Source organism: Gadus macrocephalus, chromosome 11 (assembly GCF_031168955.1).
Source record: "Gadus macrocephalus chromosome 11, ASM3116895v1".
NCBI lineage: Eukaryota > Metazoa > Chordata > Actinopteri > Gadiformes > Gadidae > Gadus > Gadus macrocephalus.
The window spans coordinates 5,080,635-5,106,144 of NC_082392.1; the positions used below are offsets into that span (position 1 = coordinate 5,080,635).

General features: G+C 43.4%; 4 protein-coding genes and 1 long non-coding RNA gene across 6 annotated transcripts; 3 read left to right on the forward strand and 2 right to left on the reverse strand.

The window, feature by feature from the left end:
* Window positions 1–146: 146 nt before the first annotated feature.
* LOC132468399 (ras-related protein Rab-25-like) lies at window positions 147–5,742 on the reverse strand. Of its 2 annotated transcripts, XM_060066141.1 has the most exons (5): window positions 5,585–5,742; window positions 3,981–4,176; window positions 3,109–3,302; window positions 832–912; window positions 147–475 (listed from the first exon to the last, which is right to left on the reverse strand). In XM_060066141.1, the coding sequence occupies exons 1-5, from the start codon at window positions 5,619–5,621 to the stop codon at window positions 360–362; spliced, it is 624 nt and encodes a 207-aa protein (XP_059922124.1). In that variant the 5' UTR covers window positions 5,622–5,742; the 3' UTR covers window positions 147–359. The 2 variants fall into 2 exon arrangements, with proteins under 2 accessions (XP_059922124.1, XP_059922125.1); XM_060066142.1 differs by lacking the exon at window positions 832–912.
* A 2,137-nt stretch (window positions 5,743–7,879) lies between these two features.
* Window positions 7,880–9,882, reverse strand: lamtor2 (late endosomal/lysosomal adaptor, MAPK and MTOR activator 2). Its single transcript, XM_060066113.1, has 4 exons — window positions 9,652–9,882; window positions 8,855–9,017; window positions 8,665–8,754; window positions 7,880–8,470 (listed from the first exon to the last, which is right to left on the reverse strand). Exons 1-4 carry the CDS (start codon window positions 9,717–9,719, stop codon window positions 8,414–8,416), a joined length of 378 nt encoding a protein of 125 aa, XP_059922096.1. The 5' UTR covers window positions 9,720–9,882; the 3' UTR covers window positions 7,880–8,413.
* A 533-nt stretch (window positions 9,883–10,415) lies between these two features.
* Window positions 10,416–17,178, forward strand: LOC132468374 (uncharacterized). The gene is made up of 8 exons (XM_060066110.1): window positions 10,416–10,432; window positions 10,647–11,483; window positions 12,598–12,784; window positions 13,777–13,893; window positions 14,300–14,356; window positions 14,765–14,971; window positions 15,572–15,694; window positions 16,768–17,178. Coding segments are annotated over exons 1-8 (1,584 nt in total). The 5' UTR covers window positions 10,416–10,430; the 3' UTR covers window positions 16,822–17,178.
* Window positions 17,179–17,537: 359 nt separating this feature from the next.
* Window positions 17,538–25,417, forward strand: LOC132467494 (uncharacterized). The gene is given in 10 exon segments (XM_060064815.1): window positions 17,538–17,566; window positions 18,330–18,636; window positions 18,638–18,730; window positions 18,774–18,886; window positions 20,329–20,515; window positions 22,180–22,296; window positions 22,727–22,783; window positions 23,238–23,444; window positions 24,010–24,132; window positions 24,976–25,417. Coding segments are annotated over 10 exon segments (1,287 nt in total). The 3' UTR covers window positions 25,030–25,417.
* On the forward strand, window positions 24,141–24,769 carry LOC132468378 (uncharacterized). Its single transcript, XR_009528215.1, has 2 exons — window positions 24,141–24,494; window positions 24,541–24,769. It is a non-coding gene; the product is annotated as an uncharacterized LOC132468378 (long non-coding RNA).
* Window positions 25,418–25,510: the final 93 nt, after the last annotated feature.

A 25,510-nucleotide genomic window follows, 5' to 3' on the forward strand; every position in this document is an offset into this window, starting at 1 on the left:
GACGTGTTGAATCCCGAGCTGCACTACAGTAGCATTGTTCACAATTATAACCAATAATTTTTGTTTTCCAATAGACCTAGATTTATATTAGCTTATTACAACGAGCGTCAACATTCCAAACACAGAAAGAAGAATTTAGTGAAGAATTTAGTTAAAGTCGGAGTTTTAATGTTTATGGTCAACATGTAATACACAACTGAAATAAAAATAAGTTCTAAACGTTTTTTTAAGCAATATCAATGAATAAAAATCATTGTGGTAGCCCTCTCATAGCGTACCATATTACTATAGTATTATGGGATGAATCAAAATCTATCCATCTATAATGATTGTCTGATATGATGACGTGAGGAGCCTGCTCAGATGTTTCTACAGCAGGGCTTCTTGTCGTCTGCTCTGGTTTGGCCTCTCAGGGACACTGGAGCTCTGAAGTCTCGCTGGATCACCTCCTTACGACCCAGCCTCCTGTGAATCTCTGGGAACATTCGGCACACCTAAGATTACAATCCATACCATCAGATTCCTACCAGACTAAAATCCAAAATATCAGATCCCAATCAGATTATAATCCATACTATCAGTTTAGAAATTGATTACAATCGATACCATAAGGTAGGCCTAATAAACAATGCTATCCGATTAATAGCCAATTAAAAACCATACCATAAGGATAATATTACAATGAGATAAAAAAAATAAAAGGATAAAACATCAGATTAAAATCCAAACTATCAGATTCAAATCCATTTGATCAGATATCTATCACATTGCAATAAAATTACAATATTACAATATTTACTTCGATACAGGTTATTTATTATAATATATTACCTGACAAGACACTGTTGAATGCTACCTCGACATTAGTGGACTCTAAAGCAGATGTCTCCACAAACAGCAGAGCTTTCTTTTCTAGAGGGACAGAGATTGAAGCCTGCTCAGCTAACATAACTAGCAATGTTACGTATATTTAAAATGAACCAATTGTTTTCCCAGGGGAACATGACATTCAATTCCCCCAGAAGGTCACTTGAGTACTTGTACAGCCCCTAATGTGTTTGCATCTATGCATTGAAAAGATGTGAATAGTATAGCTCCATGTGCCTCTGTGAACAATGTTTATAATTACTTTTACAATTCCCCCCCCCTTTGCGATGATAGGGTCATCACTGTCAGTCTGTTGCCAGCTCATCAACAACATCAAGCACCGCCTCTACGGCCAGCCCGCCTGTGACGAGGCTTCCAACCTCCAGCAGGAAGAGGAAGAGGTCCACCCCACGCAGTGATACCACCGGCGACCCCATGGCGGCCTACCTCGACCCCCAGAGGCAGCAGCACGCTGAGCAAATGGAGGCGGACCAGCTGCGGCAGAGCCGTGAGGTGGAGACGTTCGGTGGGTGGATGTCGTCCCAGAGGGAGATGGGTGAGCGACGACACCCGGGAGAACAGGCACATGTTCAACCGGCTGTATGCTGCCATCGAGCCCTCACACCCTCACCGACATACAACCCGTGCTCCCAAAGGCCCCAGCCTTTGGGAGCAGTGTGACCACGGGCCAGCGGGGGGAGTGGGGAGGGGGGGAATCGTGCTGAATCTTCCTGCAGCACGGAACAGGCAAACTTGCCTAGTGTGAGTGCACCCTTAGGGGAGGTTTAACTAGCAGAGGAGGTGTCTACGGTGTTTAAGAGGAGGTGTACCTGATAGTGTTTAGAGGAGGTGTTGTAGAGAAGGTGTACCTTACTGTTTTAAAGGGTTTGTAGAGGAGGTGCACCTGATAGTGTTTAGAGGAGGTGTTGTAGAGAAGGTGTACCTTACTGTTTTAAAGGGTTTGTAGAGGAGGTGCACCTGATAGTGTTTAGAGGAGGTGTTGTAGAGAAGGTGTACCTTACTGTTTTAAAGGGTTTGTAGAGGAGGTGCACCTGATAGTGTTTAGAGGAGGTGTTGTAGAGAAGGTGTACCTTACTGTTTTAAAGGGTTTGTAGAGGAGGTGCACCTGATAGTGTTTCAAAGGAGCTTTTGTAGCGAAGCTGATCTATGGGATGAATAGTCGGGACAATGTTGTAGAGGTGTACCTGGTAGTGCTTTAAAGGGGGTGTTGTAGAGGTGTTGTAGTGGTGTTGTAGTGGTGTTGTAGAGGTGTTGTAGTGGTGTTGTAGAGGTGTTGTAGTGGTGTTGTAGTGGTGTTGTAGTGGTGTTGTAGAGGTGTACCTGGTAGTGCTTTAAAGGGGGTGTTGTAGAGGTGTTGTAGTGGTGTTGTAGTGGTGTTGTAGTGGTGTTGTAGAGGTGTTGTAGTGGTGTTGTAGTGGTGTTGTAGTGGTGTTGTAGAGGTGTACCTGGTAGTGCTTTAAAGGGGGTGTTGTAGAGGTGTTGTAGTGGTGTTGTAGTGGTGTTGTAGTGGTGTTGTAGAGGTGTTGTAGTGGTGTTGTAGTGGTGTTGTAGAGGTGTACCTGGTAGTGCTTTAAAGGGGGTGTTGTAGAGGTGTTGTAGTGGTGTTGTAGTGGTGTTGTAGTGGTGTTGTAGAGGTGTTGTAGTGGTGTTGTAGTGGTGTTGTAGTGGTGTTGTAGTGGTGTTGTAGTGGTGTTGTAGAGGTGTTGTAGTGGTGTTGTAGAGGTGTTGTAGTGGTGTTGTAGTGGTGTTGTAGTGGTGTTGTAGAGGTGTTGTAGTGGTGTTGTAGTGGTGTTGTAGAGGTGTACCTGGTAGTGCTTTAAAGGGGGTGTTGTAGTGGTGTTGTAGTGGTGTTGTAGAGGTGTTGTAGAGGTGTTGTAGTGGTGTTGTAGTGGTGTTGTAGTGGTGTTGTAGTGGTGTTGTAGTGGTGTTGTAGAGGTGTTGTAGTGGTGTTGTAGTGGTGTTGTAGTGGTGTTGTAGTGGTGTTGTAGTGGTGTTGTAGTGGTGTTGTAGTGGTGTTGTAGTGGTGTTGTAGAGGTGTTGTAGTGGTGTTGTAGTGGTGTTGTAGAGGTGTTGTAGAGGTGTTGTAGTTGTGTTGTAGTGGTGTTGTAGAGAGGGTATGTTTAGAACAGGTGTTGTAGGGGAGCTTTTTGAGGAGTTGTATTTAGACGAGATGATTTCGAGGAGGTGTATTTGGAGGAGGTGTATTTGGAGGAGGGGTACCTGCGTACTGCCTGGCCTCCTCGGTGGCGACACACCGGTCGGACTCCAGGTCCGTCTTGTTGCCGACCAGCATGACGACCACGTGAGGGTGGGCGTGGTCGAACAGCTCACTCAGCCATCTCTCTACACACTCATAGGTGGGCTTCTTTGTGATGTCATATACCACTAACGCCCCCACTGCTCCTCGGTAATACCTGAGTAGCAGTATAGTAGTGGTATGGCAATAGTAAACCAGCAAAGTAGTATAGTAGTAGTATGGCAGTAGTAAACCAGCAAAGTAGTATAGTAGTAGTATGGCAGTAGTAAGCCAGCCAAGTAGTATAGAAGTAGTATGGCAGTAGTAAACCAGCAAAGTAGTAAAGTAGTAGTATGGCAGTAGTAAACCAGCAAAGTAGTTAAGTAGTAGTATGGCAGTAGTAAACCAGCAAAGTAGTAAAGTAGTAGTATGGCAATAGTAAACAAGCAAAGTAGTAGTAAAGTAGTGGTATGGCAATAGTCAACCAGCATAGTAGTATAGTAGTAGTAAAGTAGTGGTATAGCAATAGTAACCCACCAAAGGTATATAGTAGTAGTAAAGTAGTGGTATGGCAATAGTAAACCAGCAAAGTAGCATAGTAGTAGTAAAGTAGTGGTGTGGCAATAGTAAACAAGCATAGAAGTAATAAAGTAGTTGTGTAGCATATTAATAGTAGAGTGGTAGAATAGTAGTAACTACCATGGTGTTAAACATTATGTGTACTGTATTGACTTTTGTCATCATAAGAATTCATTTGTTTTTGGCATAGTGTTCATCCCTTGTAGCACAGTATTAGCATGATTTTAACATGGTATTAACTTAGCGTTGTTTGCATGGGGTTAGCGCTGAGGCGTACGCGGAGGTGATGGCGCGGTATCGCTCCAGGCCGGCGGTGTCCCAGATCTGAGCCCTGATGCTAGCCTCGCCCAGCTGCGTGGTCTTGGTGCTGAACTCCACCCCGATGGTGGCGCGGCTGTCCAGGGTGAACTGGTTCTTGGTGAATCGAGACATCAGGTTGGTCTTGCCCACGCCCGACTCTCCGACCAGCACCACTGGAGAGGAGGGGGGGAACCAGAGTCATTTCAGTTTTACGTGCAGGGTAAATATTGAGGCCTTGTGAGTTGTGACGCCATAGCACAGATTCACTGCAAACGGTAAGCGTTACACTATATTCAGTGGGGTGAAGCTTTGGAGGGAGGGGGTAGGGGCAAGGAAGAGGAGGGTCCAAAGACCTTTAGGGGGCACTTCATTTTCCCTTATTTTTTTACAATAACACCGATTTCTGGTCAAATGCTGACATCTACTTTGTGGAGGAATAATTTGCCAATCGGCCAAATCGTACACGTTGCACCTTTAAGGTTAGAGTTAATAGGAAAGCCTTATCCCGTTGAAGAGTGTTAGCCCGGTTAGGGTTCATCTTAGGCAAGCATTATCTTATTTCAGAGGGAAAACACACTTAGTTGTATCTATGCAGTGGGTAAGAACAGGGAAGGTGCACTAGGTTACACTGTTCCCCTGTAAGCATGTCGGATCTGATTGTTGGCAGATAAAGGGGGATTGAAGTTTCTAGTCCTATATCTCCTTTATCTTCTCCTGTCTTTGTCTTATCCTCTGTGTCAACCATCTCCTCTGTTGAGTCGGGAGACAGACACTATTCACTCCCATACTGAAAGATGGCATGTTTTACTGTGGCCTTGCTTGTCTTAAAGAAAGATCTCCTGAGCATGTCTTGAAGTCCTGTGCTTGGCTCATTCACATTCAGTGGTTTCTAGGACCTTGGTTGAGAAGGTTAGACTGAAGATAGGGGCAGCCTTTTATCATGGAACACATTTACTCTTGTTAAACAAGAGGAATGGGAAAGGGTGTGACATGGCACCCCATCAAGATGTTGAGATCATTTATAAATGAAGGTGTACAAAAGCAAGGTGTTGAGCTAATATAATCTCTAATATCCAGAGATATTCAATTGGGCAATTCCTTGGTATTAGCCCATAGTTCTAACCATAGGTTAAAACTATAGTTTTAACCATAGATTAAAACTATAGGTTAAAACTATGGGATAATACCATAGGTAAAAACAGGATGATTGTTTAAAGTGTGTTGATGAAGCATAAGGCAGATAGTGATAGCCCTCATTATAATTATGTGTATAAACAGTAACGGAATGTTTACTTGTTCCTCACTGGGTGAATGTTTTCCTACTTTAAACTACTGGGTAACTCATGTAAAGATTACTACAGGTCGCTATGACAACGTGGCCTGGCTTGTCCTTTTTGTGCCAACTGGGTACTTTATAAAAAAATAAAACAATATACTTTAAATCCATATGTGCTCTAATGGCAAACTATTCCACACTGCTCTAATATAAAACTATAATATTCTTACAAGTAAAATCTCGAAAGCAATTTAAAAGGACATTGCATTGTCAGATTTAGTAAATAAGATAGTTAAAATATTTACCTTTGAAGACAAAGTTGTAGGCAAATTCTGAGCCCATGATGTTACACTGAATCTTCTAAGATCCGAATCTGTTAAGGAGAGGGAACACGTGTGAACACAAGTTCTGTGATGGTGTCATGGTGGGAACGACAATCAATTGACCAACGGGAAGAAGGCAGTTTGGGGGCGGAGCTTGGATGGGTTGGGGGCGGAGCTTGGTCATTGACTCACAGTGGCGAAGTCATGCCCCTTCCGGTAGAGCCCATGGGACCTATGAGATCGAAAAATATGAATGGGTTTCAAAGGAGAGAAAGTAATTATTTTCTGGCCCCAGTCTGTATATGCCCCAGATTACACATTAGTTGTTTGTGGATTTAAATGATAATTTTTCATGCAAAGAAAACAAAACATTTTCCTGAAGAGGTTTGATAGTGTTAGGTTTTTTCCAAGGGGAGGATAAAAGCATCAAAAGAGGTGAGAACCATTATAAGTACGGGCATGTGGAGAGTTTCAGTTATGTGGATGGGGAGATTGTCGGTCTTGTCCACGCCAGTCGCAGGGAGCGTGACGGCACATGAGACATGTAGAGGTTGAACCATTGCACAATAAACGGTCAAACTCTTGACATGAAAAAATATAATTCTAATCCACAAACAACATATGTGTAATCCGGGGCATAGAAAGACTGGGATCAGAAGATAATTACTTTCTCTCCATTGAAACCCATTCATATTTTTCGATCTCATAGGTCCCATGGGCTCTACCGGAAGGGGCGTGACTTCGCCACTCTATACGAGTTGGGTCACGCCCCGTGCCCACTACCTCCGTCAGTTGTCCGTTGCCCATTGACTTTGAATGGGGACGGATCCACAATGCATTGTGGATCCGTCCGTTCGTTTGGAGCGTTCGCCACCGTCAGAAAGTTGAAAAATGTTCAACTTTTTCGGCAGCGACGGTTCCGTCATCCAATCAGATCGCGTATGCAAATGTAAGCACTGTGACGCGACTCGGGCTCTGACGATACTGGAAAGCGGGAAAGCGGGTCATCTTGCCTCGCAACAAGCAGGAAGAAGCGGGAAGAACCCGGCGAACCGATTTGATTGGCTGACGGATGCATCTGCAAAGACTACTCCCCCATCCGTCAGCCACGCCTTCCCACGTCCGTTGACTGACGGCGCAGTGGGCACGAGGCGGTCTGTCTGCGTCCTGCAAGACGGAGGCGTAACTTGTAGTAGGAGGCGTAACTTGTAGTCGGAGGAGGCGTAACTTGCACTAGGAAGCGTAACATGTAGTCGGAGGCGTAACTTGTAGTCGGAGGCGTGTCTAGTACTTTTCTAAATCGCGGAAGTGATCTGTATGTAGCAGTGGTGCGCGGGTACATAAATGACCGCAACTCGGACCTCAAATATTAGGCCTTAAATGTACTTACCGTCATGAATATCGGAAGACCCGACTTCAATGAAGATCTCGTGTGAACCGTGATTTACAACGCTTTTTGTTTACCGCGAAAAGAGAAAGATCTCGCGTGGACCGCGATTTAGAAAAGAACAAGTTACGCCTCCTAGTACAAGTTACGCCTCCTACTACAAGTTACGCCTCCGTCTTGCAGGACGCAGACAGATACTATTGGACTATACGGAGACGCTATGCGATGTAACGCCACCTGCTGGAGAAACATTAGGGTCGCCATTTACTTTTAAACTCTGTTATGTTAATTTTCCCTGCATGTTTTGAATTGTGATCAGACGTATGGGAGTTACTAAAAATGCCGACTGATACCAGTAGAATACAATAATAGGAAAAACTGTTAAAAATAAAACATGGCTTGATGATGATAGGGGCTGTGCTCAAATTGGTCCACTTCTGCCTTTTTTTGTACCCTCTAAATTTACAGGACCTACAAACCTAAAAAGGCCATGACAAAACACAGGTGGATGTATCCACTACCTACCAAATGGCTTGTCAGGTATATATCAAAAGAAAAATCTCAAGGTCAGATAATCTCATCCATGGAATAACTCAGGATCGCTGTTCTGAGTTGTATGTACTTCTTCAAAGCCTAAAACTTAATGTCCATAATGTATGTGCGAGTGGATGCAAATTTTTCACTGGCTTTGTCACTTGTTCAGTATTTTTCCCATTCTCCGCTACATAGCCAAGAGGGAAAGAATTTAACTACGGATTCCTGTTTTCAAGCACTTTAAGCACGCTTCTTTTGATGGGTTCTGCTGAAGTATTCACTTTTGAACTTGCAGAGCAGGATGGGTCTTCTGAAAAGCACACCACAAATCCTCAGCTCAACAGAAACACGCGTGGTGTTGTACACGACAGTTTATTATGCAATCGTCAAGCACATCTGCAATTTTATTATGAAAATAGAACACAAAAACATTTTGAATCACGGTTTCCAGGTGTCTTTGTATTCCTTGATGATCATACTTTACTATATATTATATATTATATAGATAGATGATCACACAAAATTACAAATTATACAGAATATTTTTATTTGGCCAAACCCTCACCAGAAACTCACAGGTGAACATGCAATCATTTGTAGATGCATCTTGCTGTTCAGCTGCATCAGTGTCATTAAATCAAACTAACAGAAGTTTAATAAACGTAAACAGACGACCAAATACATACAAATCAAATCTCTGAATACACAGGGAAACAGTCCTTTTAGACGCCAAAGCAGTCCATGTATCACGCTCCAGCGGAGAGGAGGAAGAGCGCTGACGAAGAGCTTTTGAGGAGAGGAGGAGGCTTCGAGGGGAGGAGGGGTTGGCTGGGCCGAGGAGAGGGGTTGCCGGCAGGGGAAGAGGGGGCCGAGTAGGGTGATGGACCCCGCTAAGAGGCTGCAACCTGGGTCAAAGGCTCCTCCAGGTAATCCACCAGAGCCTCCGCCTGAAAGTAGAGCCACTTCATCAACACCAACGAACATTACCGAAATAGTAGCAGTGAATAATGATACATTTTCAATAAATAACCATATTATGATGCAATATCAGTACTAAATAGCAATACATTATCAATAACACATTATAAATACATCTAAAGCCAATGGTTTATTCCACGTACACGCTACCTGTATAGCTTACCTTAGCTTTCAGCATTCCAAAACCAACAGTTTCTTTAGCGTACATGCACAGCAGCAGGTTCGCCACCCTGGTGATAGCGACTCTGCCCTCCTGAAAGAAAGGAGAGAGAATGTACAATTAAAAAAGGAGAGAACCGAGAATAAAGAGCCACAACATAAAGGAACAATGCTACAGCTAGCTCGCCTCTCACCATGCAGTCCATCAGGATGAACTTGAGCTTGTCCTCGTTGAAGGCTTGGTGCCCATTCTTGTCGTATGCTGCCCAGATGTTGCTGGCGATGGCCGCGGTGACTCTGGCGTCGGTGTCGCCGTAGCCAGAGTAAGCCAGCAGGGATCCCTCGTTGTTGAGTAAACTATTCAAAAAAGTTCGCAAAACTGAATTTAAAACAAACTGAATCCATCTCATATAGCCACAATATTCCACTCTTCCCTGTCTGTGATTTAAAAAGGTGCTGTAGGTCAAATGTAATTGCTATTATTTTAGCGTGATTAGTTATTAATTAGTTCCCACTCTCATCCGACTAACCACGCTATCGCATCATTAATTGGTTCGGGTAACCTATTTTGCCAGTCAATCACAGATGCTTGTAACGCCAAGTGCGACAGTTCGGAGAACATCACGGGGCATAAAAGGAGTGGAGTTTATTTCGGGTTGTTGTGTTGCAAAATATCGCACTACAACCCAACAACTCTCAAATGCTCCAGCTTTCTAGTCGGTTCACGTTACCATTAATATCACTAACCAAACAGAATGTTTTTTCCACTTTTCTTGTATCAGCAAGGTTTTTGTATGTCGGTTTAATTAGACCAAACATTCTTCTACAAATTAAACACGTACTACAGTGACATCAGCGCGGCAACAACACATAGCAGCACCCGTTGCGTCTAATCAGTTTACCTGTACCAACAACGCCTGGCTCCAATTAATCACATTGTACTGGCTACAGTTAGCCGACTCAGTGTGTTAGCTTCGGTTAGCCTACTTACAGGGTGCTCTGTACTCCGTTAGTGTTCGCCTGGCTGAGGACCTGCGTCAGCGCCTTCGGTCGTAACATCGCTCCTCAGTGACTGGACGGGACTAATAGACAAATGACACTGTGAATTACACCGTTACTACTAAATCCTACATGAAAAACCACACAAGGAAAAGCGAGTTCGCAGTTTTGTCACCTGATGTTTCCCTGGTCCGTATGTTCCTCAAAATGCATTGTGGGAGTTGTAGTATATCTGCGCTCATTTACCAGTAGTAGTTGTCTTGTATTAAATAACGATCACCTTATATTACAAAAGCAGCCTGTAGATGAGGCTGATGAAGAGGAATTTAGCGCCTTCAGACGGGTTTTCGTCATTGGAAGAGGTCTCTTATTCATAGTCTTTGTGATTGTGGTGGTGATATCTATGACTAATTATTGACCATGGTAAATGCACAGATTGATATCTGGATCCTGTTTTGAAGGTCTTTTTGTCCATTGGGCAGGATCATTCCCTTAGGGTTACACCAACAAATAATCTAATCCTTATAAGTGTTCGCGTTGTGTTATCTGGGTAAACACCTAATGATTAGAAACACACCAAACAAAAGAACAAAATCTATAATCAAACAAATATTATCGGATCCGCACCTACTTTAGTCAACAACTACTTTGATAACTGAAACATATAAATGTAACTGTTACATTATAGTAGGTTACATATATAGCCTACTAGTTTCAACAGCAGCAGCAATGGAGACAAAGCAGTTATTCCTATTTACTTGGCTTTCCTTCATGTAAGTAGGCCTACTATTAAACTCTTGTTAAATTGACTTATTAGCATCATGCCAATCAAATGACATTATTATGCAATATCTCTCCTCTAGGCCTACCACGTTTTAATATTGTATAATTTTACATCATACTGCATCATTATGAAATATGATACCATCATATTAATACATTCATTATTCAATTAATATAATTCCGTCATAACTACATTGCGTATAGGGTCGGCTGCCATGGGAACGATCAGTTCTTCAACGACCACGCGGATCTACAACTCCCAGAGTCCTACAGTGTTCCCTGGATGAAGGCGGTGGAGGACTCCAGCCGTCTGTCCGCTCTGTCCGTCCCCGGGTCCCACGACAGCCTGTCCCTGGACGGGGGTTCCCTGGCCCGGCACCAGGCCTGGCCCCTGGACCTGCAGCTGAGAGCGGGTATCCGCTACCTGGAGGTGAGGGTGCTGGCGTTGGGGAACACCCTGTACGTGATGCAGGGTGTCATGTACCAACACTACACCCTACAGGAGGTCCTGGACACCACCCTGGCCTTCCTGTCGCAGTACCCCAGCGAGGCGGTCCTGCTCCATGTCCTCTCTGAGATGTCCGAGCACGACAGGGTCCAGCGCATGGTGCAGGACCTGGTGGGGCCAGAGCAGCGCGTCTGGGTGAGCTCCGGCATGCCCACCATGAGGGAGGTCCGGGGGAAGGTGGTGCTGGTCCAGAAGAGTTCCTTCGCCTTGGGTGTGCCCCTGCAGGCGGAGGGCAGCGGAGACCAACGCGTGTCAGAGATCAAGGACAAGGAGGACTCGCTGGCCAAAGTGCTGAAGCAAGCGGCGGCCGAGTGCAGAGGAGATAACATCGTGGTGAGCCACTCCAGCGGCACTGGCTTCGGAACCTTCTGGGGGATGTTTTTAACCCCCCGGCGCGTGGCGGAGAAGGTGAACCCCTGGCTGAACCACTTCCTGAGTCAGTACACCCCCAACCACCCCAGACCCTGCTTCGGGGTGGTCGCTATGGACTTCCCGGGGTTCGACCTCATCCAAACTATCATCAACTTAAACTGGTATTAAGATCATGGCTCAGGATTCATATATTAAATGATTGTATTATCAATGAAATTAACCTATAGGTGTTTTAATAATTCAAATACAAAAAATTGTTCTGATAAAAAAATTGAAAGATAATTGGTTGGCCTACATTTCTCGATTATTGTATGTTGTCTGGATTATTTACTAAACTTCATTCAAATAAAAGTTTCAAAAGACGGATTTATTTTGTGTTTTATCGTTCTTCTTTAAAGGAATACGAATATAAAGGGTTAAGGGGGGCGGTTCTACCGGGAATCATTGGGCTCGGCCTGGGTTTGTTATTATGATCTTCGAAGAGTGCAACTGCGCAATACGGGAGTCTGATTAATCCTTCAGTTGGCTCGAGTCAAAGTCAGGGTAAAATCGTTTACAGAAAAAAATCGTTTACAGAAAGACTCAAACCGAACAGGTGAGAAGAATCCACCTCGCTGTCGGGCGGAAGTTGCGTTTTGGTTTCGTCTTCACAATTGGGTTGCATTTATTTTGAGGAACAGTAGATCAGAAGAAAGTAGTTTCTTAAAATTATGAAATTGTGTTGAAAAAATAATACATATTTTTCTTGCTAATAAACCTACAAGTATGTGGCACCGATTAATGCGATTAATAAAAGGTAATTTAACAGTATGATTCATATTTTCCTGATTGCGAGGCTGGCATATATACGGATAGGATGGTGTTTATAAACGGCCATGTTGGGCTTTTTTTCAACCAGAGTAGCGATCATGTTTCAGCAAACACTCAATATTAAAAATGGTTGATTATGAATAGGCTACTTTCTATTGAAATAAACCTATTAAACCTAGTGAAATATACTCAGAAAATCAACTTCAGCGCATAGTATTTGCGGGCTGTCTTCTGGATGTATTGGGGTTGAACAGAGAAATATGTTATTTCAGGAGTTTAATTTGAACAAATTAAAACATGATTTAGCCTACTAATGTAGGGCTAATTTTAAAAAAACTGTACTATGCCCAGACCAAATATAAGACCATCTGAATAAGATGCCCCCCCCACACGCTATTCTATTGATGATATTGATGACGATATTCTTTTGTTGAATAGAAAGCTCATGGTTTTTGTGGGTTCCAGGAGGGACATCATGTCTGTGTCCATGACCAAAAGCGAGGGGGTGACGGTGATGACCATGGCCTCTGACCCTGGAAGCGCTTGTCCGCCGCTGTGTCAGATCCTGAAGGCACTCTGCTACAGCCCGGTGTGCTGCAATGTGTCCCAGAAACTACGCTCAGTCCTGGGGACCTCCCACTCAGCTCTAGGGGTTCGTTTACACCTAGTTTACACCTCCCACTCAGCTCTGGGGGTTAGTTTACACCTCCCACTCAGCTCTGGGAGTTAGTTTACACCTAGTTTACACCTCCCACTCAGCTCTGGTGGTTAGTTTACACCTCCCACTCCCACTCAGCTCTGGGGGGTTAGTTTACACCTAGTTTGCACCTCCCACTCACCTCTGGGGGTTAGTTTACACCTAGTTTACACCTCCCACTCAGCTCTGGGGGTTAGTTTACACCTAGTTTACACCTCCCACTCAGCTCTGGGGGTTAGTTTACACCTAGTTTACACCTCCCACTCCCTATCAGCTCTGGGGGTGAGTTCATCTCTAGCAACATGTGTGCCTCCTGGGTTCTGTATGATCATGTATCAACACAAGGCGCTAAGACACGGCAAACACTTTCAATATGAATTGGTTATTTAAAGGGCCCGCTGTACCGACATGAAAAACTTTATTGATAAGCTACAAAACAAACATTTGAATCAACCTCTTGTGACTCCTGGTTGTTTCTGTCTTGGTCGGAGCACAGCGCTCCAAATATGTCTGGGTTGGGGATGATCTGGTTCAACCAACGATCCAACACAAGACATCTATTTAAATGTTTGTTTCAACAGATTATCAGTGCACGTTTCAGGGAAGACACATGCATGTGTACATTGGGCATTTACCAGCATTTTGTTTTCAAAGTATTCCAAATGTTTTTCATGAAAAATCATGAATGGTATTATCTTTCGTGTCTCAACATTAGCCATATCCAATCGACTGCGTTGGTCAACGATTTTGTATGTTGGTATTATGGGTTTGTTGTGCAGTTGAGATGATCCGGGGCTCACCCAGAGGTCTTTGATGCAAGAATCGCGGCTAGAATTATATAGTGTGAGCTCTGTCTTAGAGAGAAGGCATGGAGATCGTTCTGTTTTTGTTACCATCAGAAGCCACGTGGGATTTGAACAAACTAAAGGTGTGTGATGATTTGTCAGGCGATGCAGGTGATGGTGGGCCTGATAAACATCGGTCTTGGAGGGGTCCTCTCTACCAGCGGGCCAAGCTACCTGTTATGGGAACTTGGCTACTTCCCCTTCTGGATGGGCTCCCTGGTGAGGAGAACACCCTCTTCCTCACTACACTACTCACTATAGTACTCCGTTTACTACTCACTATAGTACTCAGTTTACTACTCACTATAGTACTCAGTTTACTACTCACTATAGTACTCAGTTTACTACTCACTATAGTACTCAGTTTACTACTCACTATTGTACTCAGTTTACTACTCATTATAGTTCTCAGTTTACTACTCATTATAGTTCTCAGTTTGCTACTCATTATAGTACTTAGTTTACTACTCACTATAGTCCTCAGTTTACTACTCATTATAGTACTTAGTTTACTGCTCATTATAGTAGCCAGTTTACTACTCACTATGGTACTCATTATAGTATTCAGTTCACTACTCATACTACACACACACATAGGTGCTCTCATGTATTTTCCTCCCTCCAGTTCATCGTGTTTGGCTTCCTGTGCATCCTGTCTGAGAAGTTTCCCAGTCTTTGTTTGGTGAGTCTCAAGAGCAACACCTATACCCAAGTCCCGCTCCTGGAACCGCAAAGCTGTCTAATCTCATTTAGATGGAAATTAAATCCCTGATATGTGTATGGTCCAAGAGGGTAAATTGGGGTGCGAAATCAAGCCGGTAAATTACCTCGATCGGTGTAAACACGCAGACCATGCCGGGAAAAAGGCGGGCAGAAGACGGGCATATTTGGCAAACACGTTTTATCTCCAGCGGTGTAGAGCTCTAGTTGTGTATGTCCAGGTGTTAAAGTTCTAGTTATGTGTGTCCAGGTGTTAAAAGTTCTAGTTGTGTATGTCCAGGTGTGTAAAGTTCAAGTGGTGTATGTCCAGGTGTTTAAAGCTCTAGTTGTGTGTGTCCAGGTGTTTAAAGCTCTAGTTGTGTATGTCCAGGTGGTGTCCAGTGTGACTGCTCAACTGTCTGGAGTAGGGTTCTCCATCACTGCCGTGGTGCTGTACTTCATCAACCTCTTCTCCGGAGAAGGCGGCAGTTGGCCCTGCGAAGATAACCGCTACGACTTCGGTAGTTGGAGTACGGGAGCCCCCATCGACTACAGCTCGGATATGGAGAAATGTCTTAAGGGCCTCAGCATCATCAAGGTCATTATCTATATCATTATTTATGATCTCATTATTCATACACTTGAACTTACTACATGTCTTGCTATTATTATCTCAATATTACGATTACACTTTCTCTTACAATTATATTCCTCACTTTTATAAATACACTATATCAAACCATCATAAACTCGCTATTGTTAATACACTATATCTAACTATTATATTCTCACTATGTTAACACACTATATCTAACTATTATAAATACACTGAAACAACCAATGTGAAACATAACAAAGCCCCCTGAACTTTTTGAATAACTATTTATTTAAAACAAACGCCCCTTTAACATCGTATATATTTTTGTGCGAAATGATGTCTACGCACTTGAAACATGCCGGAAAGTCTGTGAATAGGCCTTTTTTTTCCAAAATAATGAAACTATCCTTTAACTTACAGTGTATACTTATATACTATCATTATAAATATTTTTGTGACATGCTCCAGGGGGTTCTAGCAATTTATTATTAATTGCATTAATATTCCTAATATAAATTGGTGTTTGTGTTCAAGGGGGTTCTAGCAGGTTATTATTATTCTTATTAATATTCATAATAATATGTGATGTTTGTACTGCAGGCGATTCTACGCGGAGTCAACGGTCTACTGATCATTCTCTCAGTTCTCCAGCTCTGTCTTTCCATCTCCTGCGTCGTCCTGGGAATCAAAGCCGTAAAAAAGGGCTTCAAGAAGGAGAAAAAGGTAGGGTTAGGAGGAGGAGAACCTGGTACAGTTAGGAGGAGGAGAACCTGGAACAGATAGGAGGAGGAGAACCTGGTACAGTTAGGAGGAGGAGAACCTGGTACAGATAGGAGGAGGAGAACCTGGTACAGATAGGAGGAGGAGAACCTGGAACAGATAGGAGGAGGAGAACCTGGTACAGTTAGGAGGAGGAGAACCTGGTACAGATAGGAGGAGGAGAACCTGGAACAGATAGGAGGAGGAGAACCTGGTACAGATAGGAGGAGGAGAACCTGGTACAGTTAGGAGGAGGAGAACCTGGAACAGATAGGAGGAGGAGAACCTGGTACAGATAGGAGGAGGAGAACCTGGTACAGATAGGAGGAGGAGAACCTGGTACAGATAGGAGGAGGAGAACCTGGTACAGTTAGGAGGAGGAGAACCTGGAACAGATAGGAGGAGGAGAACCTGGTACAGATAGGAGGAGGAGAACCTGGTACAGATAGGAGGAGGAGAACCTGGTACAGTTAGGAGGAGGAGAACCTGGAACAGATAGGAGGAGGAGAACCTGGTACAGATAGGAGGAGGAGAACCTGGTACAGATAGGAGGAGGAGAACCTGGTACAGTTAGGAGGAGGAGAACCTGGAACAGATAGAAGGAGGAGAACCTGGTACAGATAGGAGGAGGAGAACCTGGTACAGTTAGGAGGAGGAGAACCTGGAACAGATAGAAGGAGGAGAACCTGGTACAGATAGGAGGAGGAGAACCTGGTACAGTTAGGAGGAGGAGAACCTGGTACAGATAGGAGGAGGAGAACCTGGTACAGTGTAGGAGCAGGAGAACCATGTACTCCATATCCACCTGTTCCATCAGTAAATATACAATGGACTTATCTTGTCTACTGCTGTAATATATTTATATCTATTAACCACAAATTCTAACCATTAAGACCATTATGTCTTAATTATCCTTTGTGTGTGTGTGTGTGTGTGTGTGTGTGTGTGTGTGTGTGTGTGTGTGTGTGTGTGTGTGTGTGTGTGTGTGTGTGTGTGTGTGTGTGTGTGTGTGTGTGTGTGTGTGTGTGTGTGTGTAGAGTGAAGACATCGAACAGTACTCACCTCTCCTGACTGAGAAGCCTGCCTACTGAGGCTGTGAGGCCAACGTTGGTACTGCAGCCAGGGGCAATACTACGTCATATGTTATCACTTATCATCCTATATTAAATGCAGGTAACTAATTCAATGCAGAATGTCACAGCTTATAATTCCATATGGTATGCAGGGAAGATATGTAATGGAGACATTACCTACAGGGATTGTGTTTCTGGCTCTAAGCTTTTCAGGTTTTCCTTTTTTCTGACATAGGCCTACTACTAACATTATAACCGGCTTTAGCAAAACATTTCTTGGCAATGCTTATCATATAAAACATAAAATAACTTCATATACAATGCATATATTTGTATTTTATGAATGAATGATAATACATTTGATTACAAAATGAATGGAGTTGCATTTGCATGAAGCAATATTCGTTCCAACAGGAGCAGCAATTGAGACAAAACTGTTATTTCTTCTTTCTTGGCTTTCCTTATTGTAAGTATTAATGAGATACTATTAAACTAGTTTAATATACTCATTAGCGCCGTGCCAATCACGCAGCATAATTATTAAATAGCTATCCTCTATCACGTTATAATATCGTATCATATTACATCACAGTGTATCATTATGAAATATGAAACCATCATATTAATACATTAATTATTCAACTATTATAACATGGCTCTTCTCATTGCTGTGGAATGTTCCGTTCACTTGCATGGGCCTTCCCGACTTCCGGCGGTGGATTATGTAAGGTATAATGAATAGAACGCCGGTCATATCGGGAAAGTAAGCCCCGACAGGGTGAACAGTACAGTGACGCGAAGCGGAGGTGTCTTGCTTCTCCCTGAAGGGCCTTACTTTCGATAATGACGGTTCTATACATTATCCCGCTTATTACGCGGCTACTTGCCAAAACGAAAAAAATAACTTCACACGGTGTGTCTTTTTACAATTTATTTGTTACCATTCGTAGTGTTGCAGAGAAATAGTTTGCCCAAGACGTTGACGTCGCTCATCAACCAAATACACTCGGGTTGATAAGTTACTGGACTGCTGGCGGAGCGGTACGAAAGACGTGAATCAGAGGCAAAAATACAATTTTCCTTGACAGCGGCCAAATATGCTTGGCAACGGTCAAATATCAAAAAATTATTGACCGCTGGAAGTCGGGAAGAACCATTCTAGTGAATGGAGCATTCTACAGCATTGAGAAGAGCTGTGTAATCATTTTCGTTCATGACCATTGCTAAGCATATATAATGAGTGCTGGAGAGTGGATTTTTTCCCTCTGATTCACGTCTTTCGTATCACTCCGCAAGTAGTCTGGTAACTTATCAACCCGAGCGTATTCGATTGCTAAGCGACGTCAACGTCTTCGGCAGATGATTTCTCTGCCGATCAACACTACGAATGCTGGTAACAAATTAATTGTAAAAAGACACACCGTGTGAAGTTGATTTTTTGTTTTTGGCAAGTAGCCGTGTAATAAGCAGGATAATGTATAGAACGTCGCCGGTCTTTATCGAAAATAAGCCCCGTCAGGGCGAAGCAAGACAACTCCGCTTTGCGTCGGTGTCCTGTTCGCCCTGTCGGCGTTCTACATATTCCGTCATAACTACATTGTTGTGTATAGGGTCGGTTGCCATGGGAACGTTCAGTTCTTCAACGACCACGCAGATCTACAACTCCCAGAGTCCTACAGGGTACCCTGGATGAAGGCGGTGGAGGACTCCAGCCGTCTGTCCGCTCTGTCCATCCCCGGGTCCCACGACAGCCTCTCCCTGGACGGGGGTTCCCTGGCCCGGCACCAGGCCTGGCCCCTGGACCTGCAGCTGAGAGCGGGTATCCCAGCAGCGCGTCTGGGTGAGCTCCGGCATGCCCACCATGAGGGAGGTCCGAGGGAAGGTGGTGCTGGTCCAGAAGAGTGGAGAGGGGAGCGGAGACCAACGCGTATGAGAGATCAAGGACAAGGAGGACTCGCTGGCCAAAGAAGGTGAACCACTTCCTGAGTCAGTACACCCCCAACCACCCCAGACCCTGCTTCGGGGTGGTCGCTATGGACTTCCCGGGGTTCAACCTCATCCAAACTATCATCAACTTAAACTGGTATTAAGATCATGGCTCAGGATTCATATCTGATGTTAATCAATTGATCGTATTATCAATTAAATCAACCAATGGTGTTTTATCAATTCAAATACAGCAGTTTGTTTTAAGAAAAAAAAGAAAATGAGAATTGGTTGGCCAATACATTTCTCGATTATTGAATGTTGGCTGGATTATTTACTTAACTTCATTCAAATCAAAGTAACAAAGGACTTCTTTTGTGTTTTATTGTAGTTTTTTAACGAAATAAGAATATAAAGGGTTAAGGTTTGGATAAAGAGGGGCGGTTCTACCGGGAAGCATTGGGCTCGGTCTGGGTTTGATGTTGTTATGATCTACGAAGTGCGCAATAAGGAAGTCAGTAACACGGGAAATCATTTGTAGACTACAGAAATACTCAAACCGGACAGGTGAGATGAATCCACTTCACATAGCCTACATACTCGTATGTGGCACTATGCGATTGTTTAGATTGAGAATCCATTCATAAAAGTTAATTTAACAGGTTGATTCAATTTTTCCTGATTCCAATGTTGGGATACGAATAGGATGGTGTATATAAACGGCCTTGTTGATCTGTTTGTCAACCAGAGTAGCGTTCATGTGTCGGCAAACACTTAATATTTAAAATGGTTGATTATGAATACTTTCTACTGGAATAAACCTAATAAACCTAGTAAAATGTGATCAGAACATCAACTTATATTTGCGGTTTGGGTTGGACAGAGGAAAGTATATTACAGGAGGTCAATTTGAACAAAAACAAACATGATTTACCTACTATTGTTATTATTTTTTATTTTTTTGGTATTCATATAATCAGAATGTTTAACAAATGAATTACTCCAAATTGTCATAAGTTTTATGCGTGAAATGTAGGCCTATCTCACAACTTTCAAATATGATAGCATTTTTGTAAATCCTGCCATTGAATGATGAGATTAGCCTATATAGACCTGGGCAGTGTGGCAACTATTCACAATCCAATTTGAAAGTCTTTAGGCCTATAACAGTAACGGCCAAAACATTTCAAATTCATAATCGTTGATGAGGGAAGATATAATTTCCTTATTTTACTATTGCAATCAATTAAAGTAAATGTTTCATCATAATGTTTTAAAATATATATTTGTCTAAATGAACCAAGGCTTATAATCTAGGATACACAAAATACTGTGTGTACCTTTGTCGCAATAATTAGTCTTGTACCCATTACTTTTATCTTGTATTTCCTACTTTTCATAGTTCAATCAAATTGAATTAGATTGTACTATAGGAGTACAATATACAATAGCATCAAATATAAGACCATCTGAGTCTTATATTTGAAATATTAGACTCAAATATAAGCCCCCACCCCCCCCCACACACTATTGTATTGATGATATTAATGACGATATGCTATTTTTGAATAGAAAGCTCATGGTTTTTGTGGGTTCCAGGAGGGACATCATGTCTGTGTCCATGACCAAAAGCGAGGGGGTGACGGTGATGACCATGACCTCTGACCCTGGAAGCGCTTGTCCGCCGCTGTGTCAGATCCTGAAGGCACTCTGCTACAGCCCGGTGTGCTGCAACGTGTCCCAGAAACTACGCTCAGTCCTGGGGACCTCCCACTCAGCTCTAGGGGTTAGTTTACACCTAGTTTACACCTCCCACTCAGCTCTGGGGGTTAGTTTACACCTCCCACTCAGCTCTGGGAGTTAGTTTACACCTAGTTTACACCTCCCACCCAGCTCTGGTGGTTAGTTTACACCTCCCACTCCCACTCAGCTCTGGGGGTTAGTTAACACCTAGTTTACACCTCCCACTCAGCTCTGGGGGTTAGTTTACACCTAGTTTACACCTCCCTCTCAGCTCTGGGGGTTAGTTTACACCTAGTTTACACCTCCCTCTCAGCTCTGGGGGTTAGTTTACACCTAGTTTACACCTCCCACTCCCACTCAGCTCTGGGGGGTTAGTTTACACCTAGTTTGCACCTCCCACTCACCTCTGGGGGTTAGTTTACACCTAGTTTACACCTCCCACTCAGCTCTGGGGGTTAGTTTACACCTAGTTTACACCTCCCACTCCCTATCAGCTCTGGGGGTGAGTTCATCTCTAGCAACATGTGTGCCTCCTGGGTTCTGTATGATCATGTATCAACACAAGGCGCTAAGACACGGCAAACACTTTCAATATGAATTGGTTATTCATGCCGCGTTTCCACTGCAGGGTGCGGAACGGATCGGATCGCAAAGGTGCGGGTCGGGTCGCGTTTCCACCGCCAAAAGTGGGCGTGACCCGGACTTTGCCGTACCCGTTCCGGCCCCATTCTCGGGACTCCTCCGTTGCGGTACCCAAAACGAGACCAGACGCCTGAAAGGGTCCCGTGAAATTCTAGCTACACCCCCCCTCCGTTGATTGGTCGACAGAATCGTCACTTCCGGGTGACGCGGGGATAAAAACAAACAAACAGTAGCCTCGAGGTATTATTCTTTACAATTAACATGTCGCGTAAAAAGCTTGCTTGGGCGAACAAGGAGGTGGAGACGCTCGTCTGCATTCTTGGGGAGGAAGACGTTGTTTACGATGTTTACGTAGCTGCCGCGGCGATCGACATCCGGCCTACCACCAAGGGTACTGTCGGCAGTGGAAACGCGACCTCGGAAACTGAGCTGGGCTATACCGCCCCCTCCCTACCGCACCTTTGCGATCCGATCCGTTCCGCACCCTGCAGTGGAAATGGGGCATCAAAGGGCCCGCTGTACCGACATGAAAAACTTTATTGATAAGCTACAAAACAAACATTTGAATCAACCTCTTGTGACTCCTGGTTGTTTCTGTCTTGGTCGGAGCACAGCGCTCCAAATATGTCTGGGTTGGGGATGATCTGGTTCAACCAACGATCCAACACAAGACATCTATTTAAATGTTTGTTTCAACAGATTATCAGTGCACGTTTCAGGGAAGACACATGCATGTGTACATTGGGCATTTACCAGCATTTTGTTTTCAAAGTATTCCAAATGTTTTTCATGAAAAATCATGAATGGTATTATCTTTCGTGTCTCAACATTAGCCATATCCAATCGACTGCGTTGGTCAACGATTTTGTATGTTGGTATTATGGGTTTGTTGTGCAGTTGAGATGATCCGGGGCTCACCCAGAGGTCTTTGATGCAAGAATCGCGGCTAGAATTATATAGTGTGAGCTCTGTCTTAGAGAGAAGGCATGGAGATCGTTCTGTTTTTGTTACCATCAGAAGCCACGTGGGATTTGAACAAACTAAAGGTGTGTGATGATTTGTCAGGCGATGCAGGTGATGGTGGGCCTGATAAACATCGGTCTTGGAGGGGTCCTCTCTACCAGCGGGCCAAGCTACCTGTTATGGGAACTTGTCTACTTCCCCTTCTGGATGGGCTCCCTGGTGAGGAGAACACCCTCTTCCTCACTACACTACTCACTATAGTACTCCGTTTACTACTCACTATAGTACTCCGTTTACTACTCACTATAGTACTCAGTTTACTACTCACTATAGTACTCAGTTTACTACTCACTATAGTACTCAGTTTACTACTCACTATTGTACTCAGTTTACTACTCATTATAGTTCTCAGTTTACTACTCATTATAGTTCTCAGTTTGCTACTCATTATAGTACTTAGTTTGCTACTCATTATAGTACTTAGTTTACTACTCACTATAGTCCTCAGTTTACTACTCATTATAGTACTCAGTTTACTGCTCATTATAGTAGCCAGTTTACTACTCACTATGGTACTCATTATAGTATTCAGTTCACTACTCATACTACACACACACATAGGTGCTCTCATGTATTTTCCTCCCTCCAGTTCATCGTGTTTGGCTTCCTGTGCATCCTGTCTGAGAAGTTTCCCAGTCTTTGTTTGGTGAGTCTCAAGAGCAACAACTCTACCCAAGTCCCGCTCCTGGAACCGCAAAACCGTCTAATTGCATTTAGATGAAAATGAAACCCCCAATATGTGTAGGGTCCGAGAGGGTAAATTGGGGCGGAAAATCAAGCCGGTATATTACCTCGGTCAGTGTAAACGCACGGACCATGCCGTGAAAAAGGCGGACATGAGACTAGTTGTGTATGTCCAGGTGTGTAAAGTTCTCGTTGTGTTTGTCCAGGTGTGTAAAGTTCTAGTTGTGTGTGTCCAGGTGTTTAAAGTTCTAGTTGTGTATGTCCAGGTGTGTAAAGTTCTCGTTGTGTTTGTCCAGGTGTGTAAAGTTCTAGTTGTGTGTGTCCAGGTGTGTAAAGTTCTCGTTGTGTGTGTCCAGGTGTGTAAAGCTCTAGTTGTGTGTGTCCAGGTGTGTAAAGCTCTAGTTGTGTATGTCCAGGTGGTGTCCAGTGTGACTGCTCAACTGTCTGGAGTAGGGCTCTCCATCACAGCCGTGGTGCTGTACTCCATCAACCTGGCTTTGATGAGCATGAGTTGGCTCTGCGAGGATTACCACTACGACTACTACCGTAGGGAGAGTACGGGTACCCCTATCGACAACAGCTCAGATATGGAGAAATGTCTTGAGGGCCTCAGCATCATCAAGGTCATTATTAACATCATTATTTATGATCTCATCATTCATAGACTTGAATTTACTACATGTCTTGCTATTATTACCTCAATATTACGATTACACTTTATCTTAAAATTATATTCCTCACTTTTATTAATACACTATATCTAACTATTTTAATCTCACTATTGTTAATACACTATATCTAACTATTATGAATACACAATATATAAAAAAAAAAACTATGTGAAAAATATCAATACCTCCTGAACTTTTTGAATAACAATTTATTTTAAAACAAATGCACCTTTTACATCCGTTATATTTTGTGCGAAAAATGCACAAAATATAACGGATGTAAAAGAAATATGCCGGAAAGACTGTGAATAGGCCTGTTGGTCCAAAAAAGCGAGACTATCCTTTAACTAACAGTTTATACTTATGACTTATTATTGTAAATATTTTGTGGGGTTCTAGCGGTTTATTAATTGCATTAATATTCCTAATATAAATTGGTGTTTTGTTCAAGGGGGTTCTAGCAGGTTATTATTATTATTATTAATATTCATAATAATATGTGATGTTTGTACTGCAGGCGATTCTACGCGGAGTCAACGGTCTACTGATCATTCTCTCAGTTCTCCAGCTCTGTCTTTCCATCTCCTGCGTCGTCCTGGGAATCAAAGCCATAAAAAAGGGCTTCAAGAAGGAGAAAAAGGTAGGGTTAGGAGGAGGAGAACCTGGTACAGTTAGGAGGAGGAGAACCTGGTACAGATAGGAGGAGGAGAACCTGGAACAGATAGGAGGAGGATAACCTGGTACAGATAGGAGGAGGAGAACCTGGTACAGATAGGAGGAGGAGAACCTGGTACAGATAGGAGGAGGAGAACCTGGTACAGATAGGAGGAGGAGAACCTGGTACAGATAGGAGGAGGAGAACCTGGTACAGATAGGAGGAGGAGAACCTGGTACAGATAGGAGGAGGAGAACCTGGTACAGATAGGAGGAGAACCTGGTACAGATAGGAGGAGGAGAACCGCTATACTAAGGAGTAGGAGAACTAGGTACAGTTAGGAGGAGGTGAACTAGGTAGTTAGGAGGTGGAGAACTTGGTAGTTAGGAGGAGGAGAACTTGGTACAGTTAGGAGGAGGAGAAATGGGTACAGATAGGGAGAAGAAGAGGGGAACCAAGTACGGTAAGGAGGGGAACTAGTTACAGTTAGGAGGAGGCAAACCAGGTGCAGTTAGTAGGCGGTCCAGGTACAGTTAGGAAGAGGAGGACCAGGACCAGTACAAAGGAGGACCAGGTACACCAAGGAGGAGGAGGACCAGGTTCAGTAAGGAGGGGAACAATTTACAGTTAGGAGGAGGACCACCAAATATCCAATGGACTTATCTTGTCTAATGCTGTTATATTAACACAATCTAATTCTAACAAATAAGATCATAATGTCTTGTCATGTGTGTGTGTGTGTGTGTGTGTGTGTGTGTGTGTGTGTGTGTGTGTGTGTGTGTGTGTGTGTGTGTGTGTGTGTGTGTGTGTGTGTGTGTGTGTGTGTAGAGTGAAGACATCGAACACTACACACCTCTCCTGACTGAGAAGCCTGCCTACTGAGGCTGTGAGGCCAACGTTGGTACTGCAGCCAGGGCCAATGCTACATAATATGTTATCATCCTATATTAAATACAGGTAACTAATTAAATACAGAGAGCATGTCAAAGCTTTTAATTCTATATGAAATACATAAGGGATAATGTATACAACGATGGTCATTATCGGGAAAATAAGCACTGACAGGGCGAACAGGACACCGACGCGAAGCAGAGGTGACCAGCGACGTTCCATACATTATCCCGCTTATTAGGAGGCTACTTGCCAAAACCAAAAAATAACTGCACACGGTGTGTCAAGTTAAACAGAAAATAAATTCATGTACAATACATATATTTGTATTTTACGACAATATGATATGATAATGATAATAAATTTGAATAAAAAAATATTTGAGTTGTCTTTGCATTTGTATGAAGCAATATTATAATAGTAATACTAATTATGTATGTATTTTACCAAGCCAAACTGTTTTAGCTGCCAT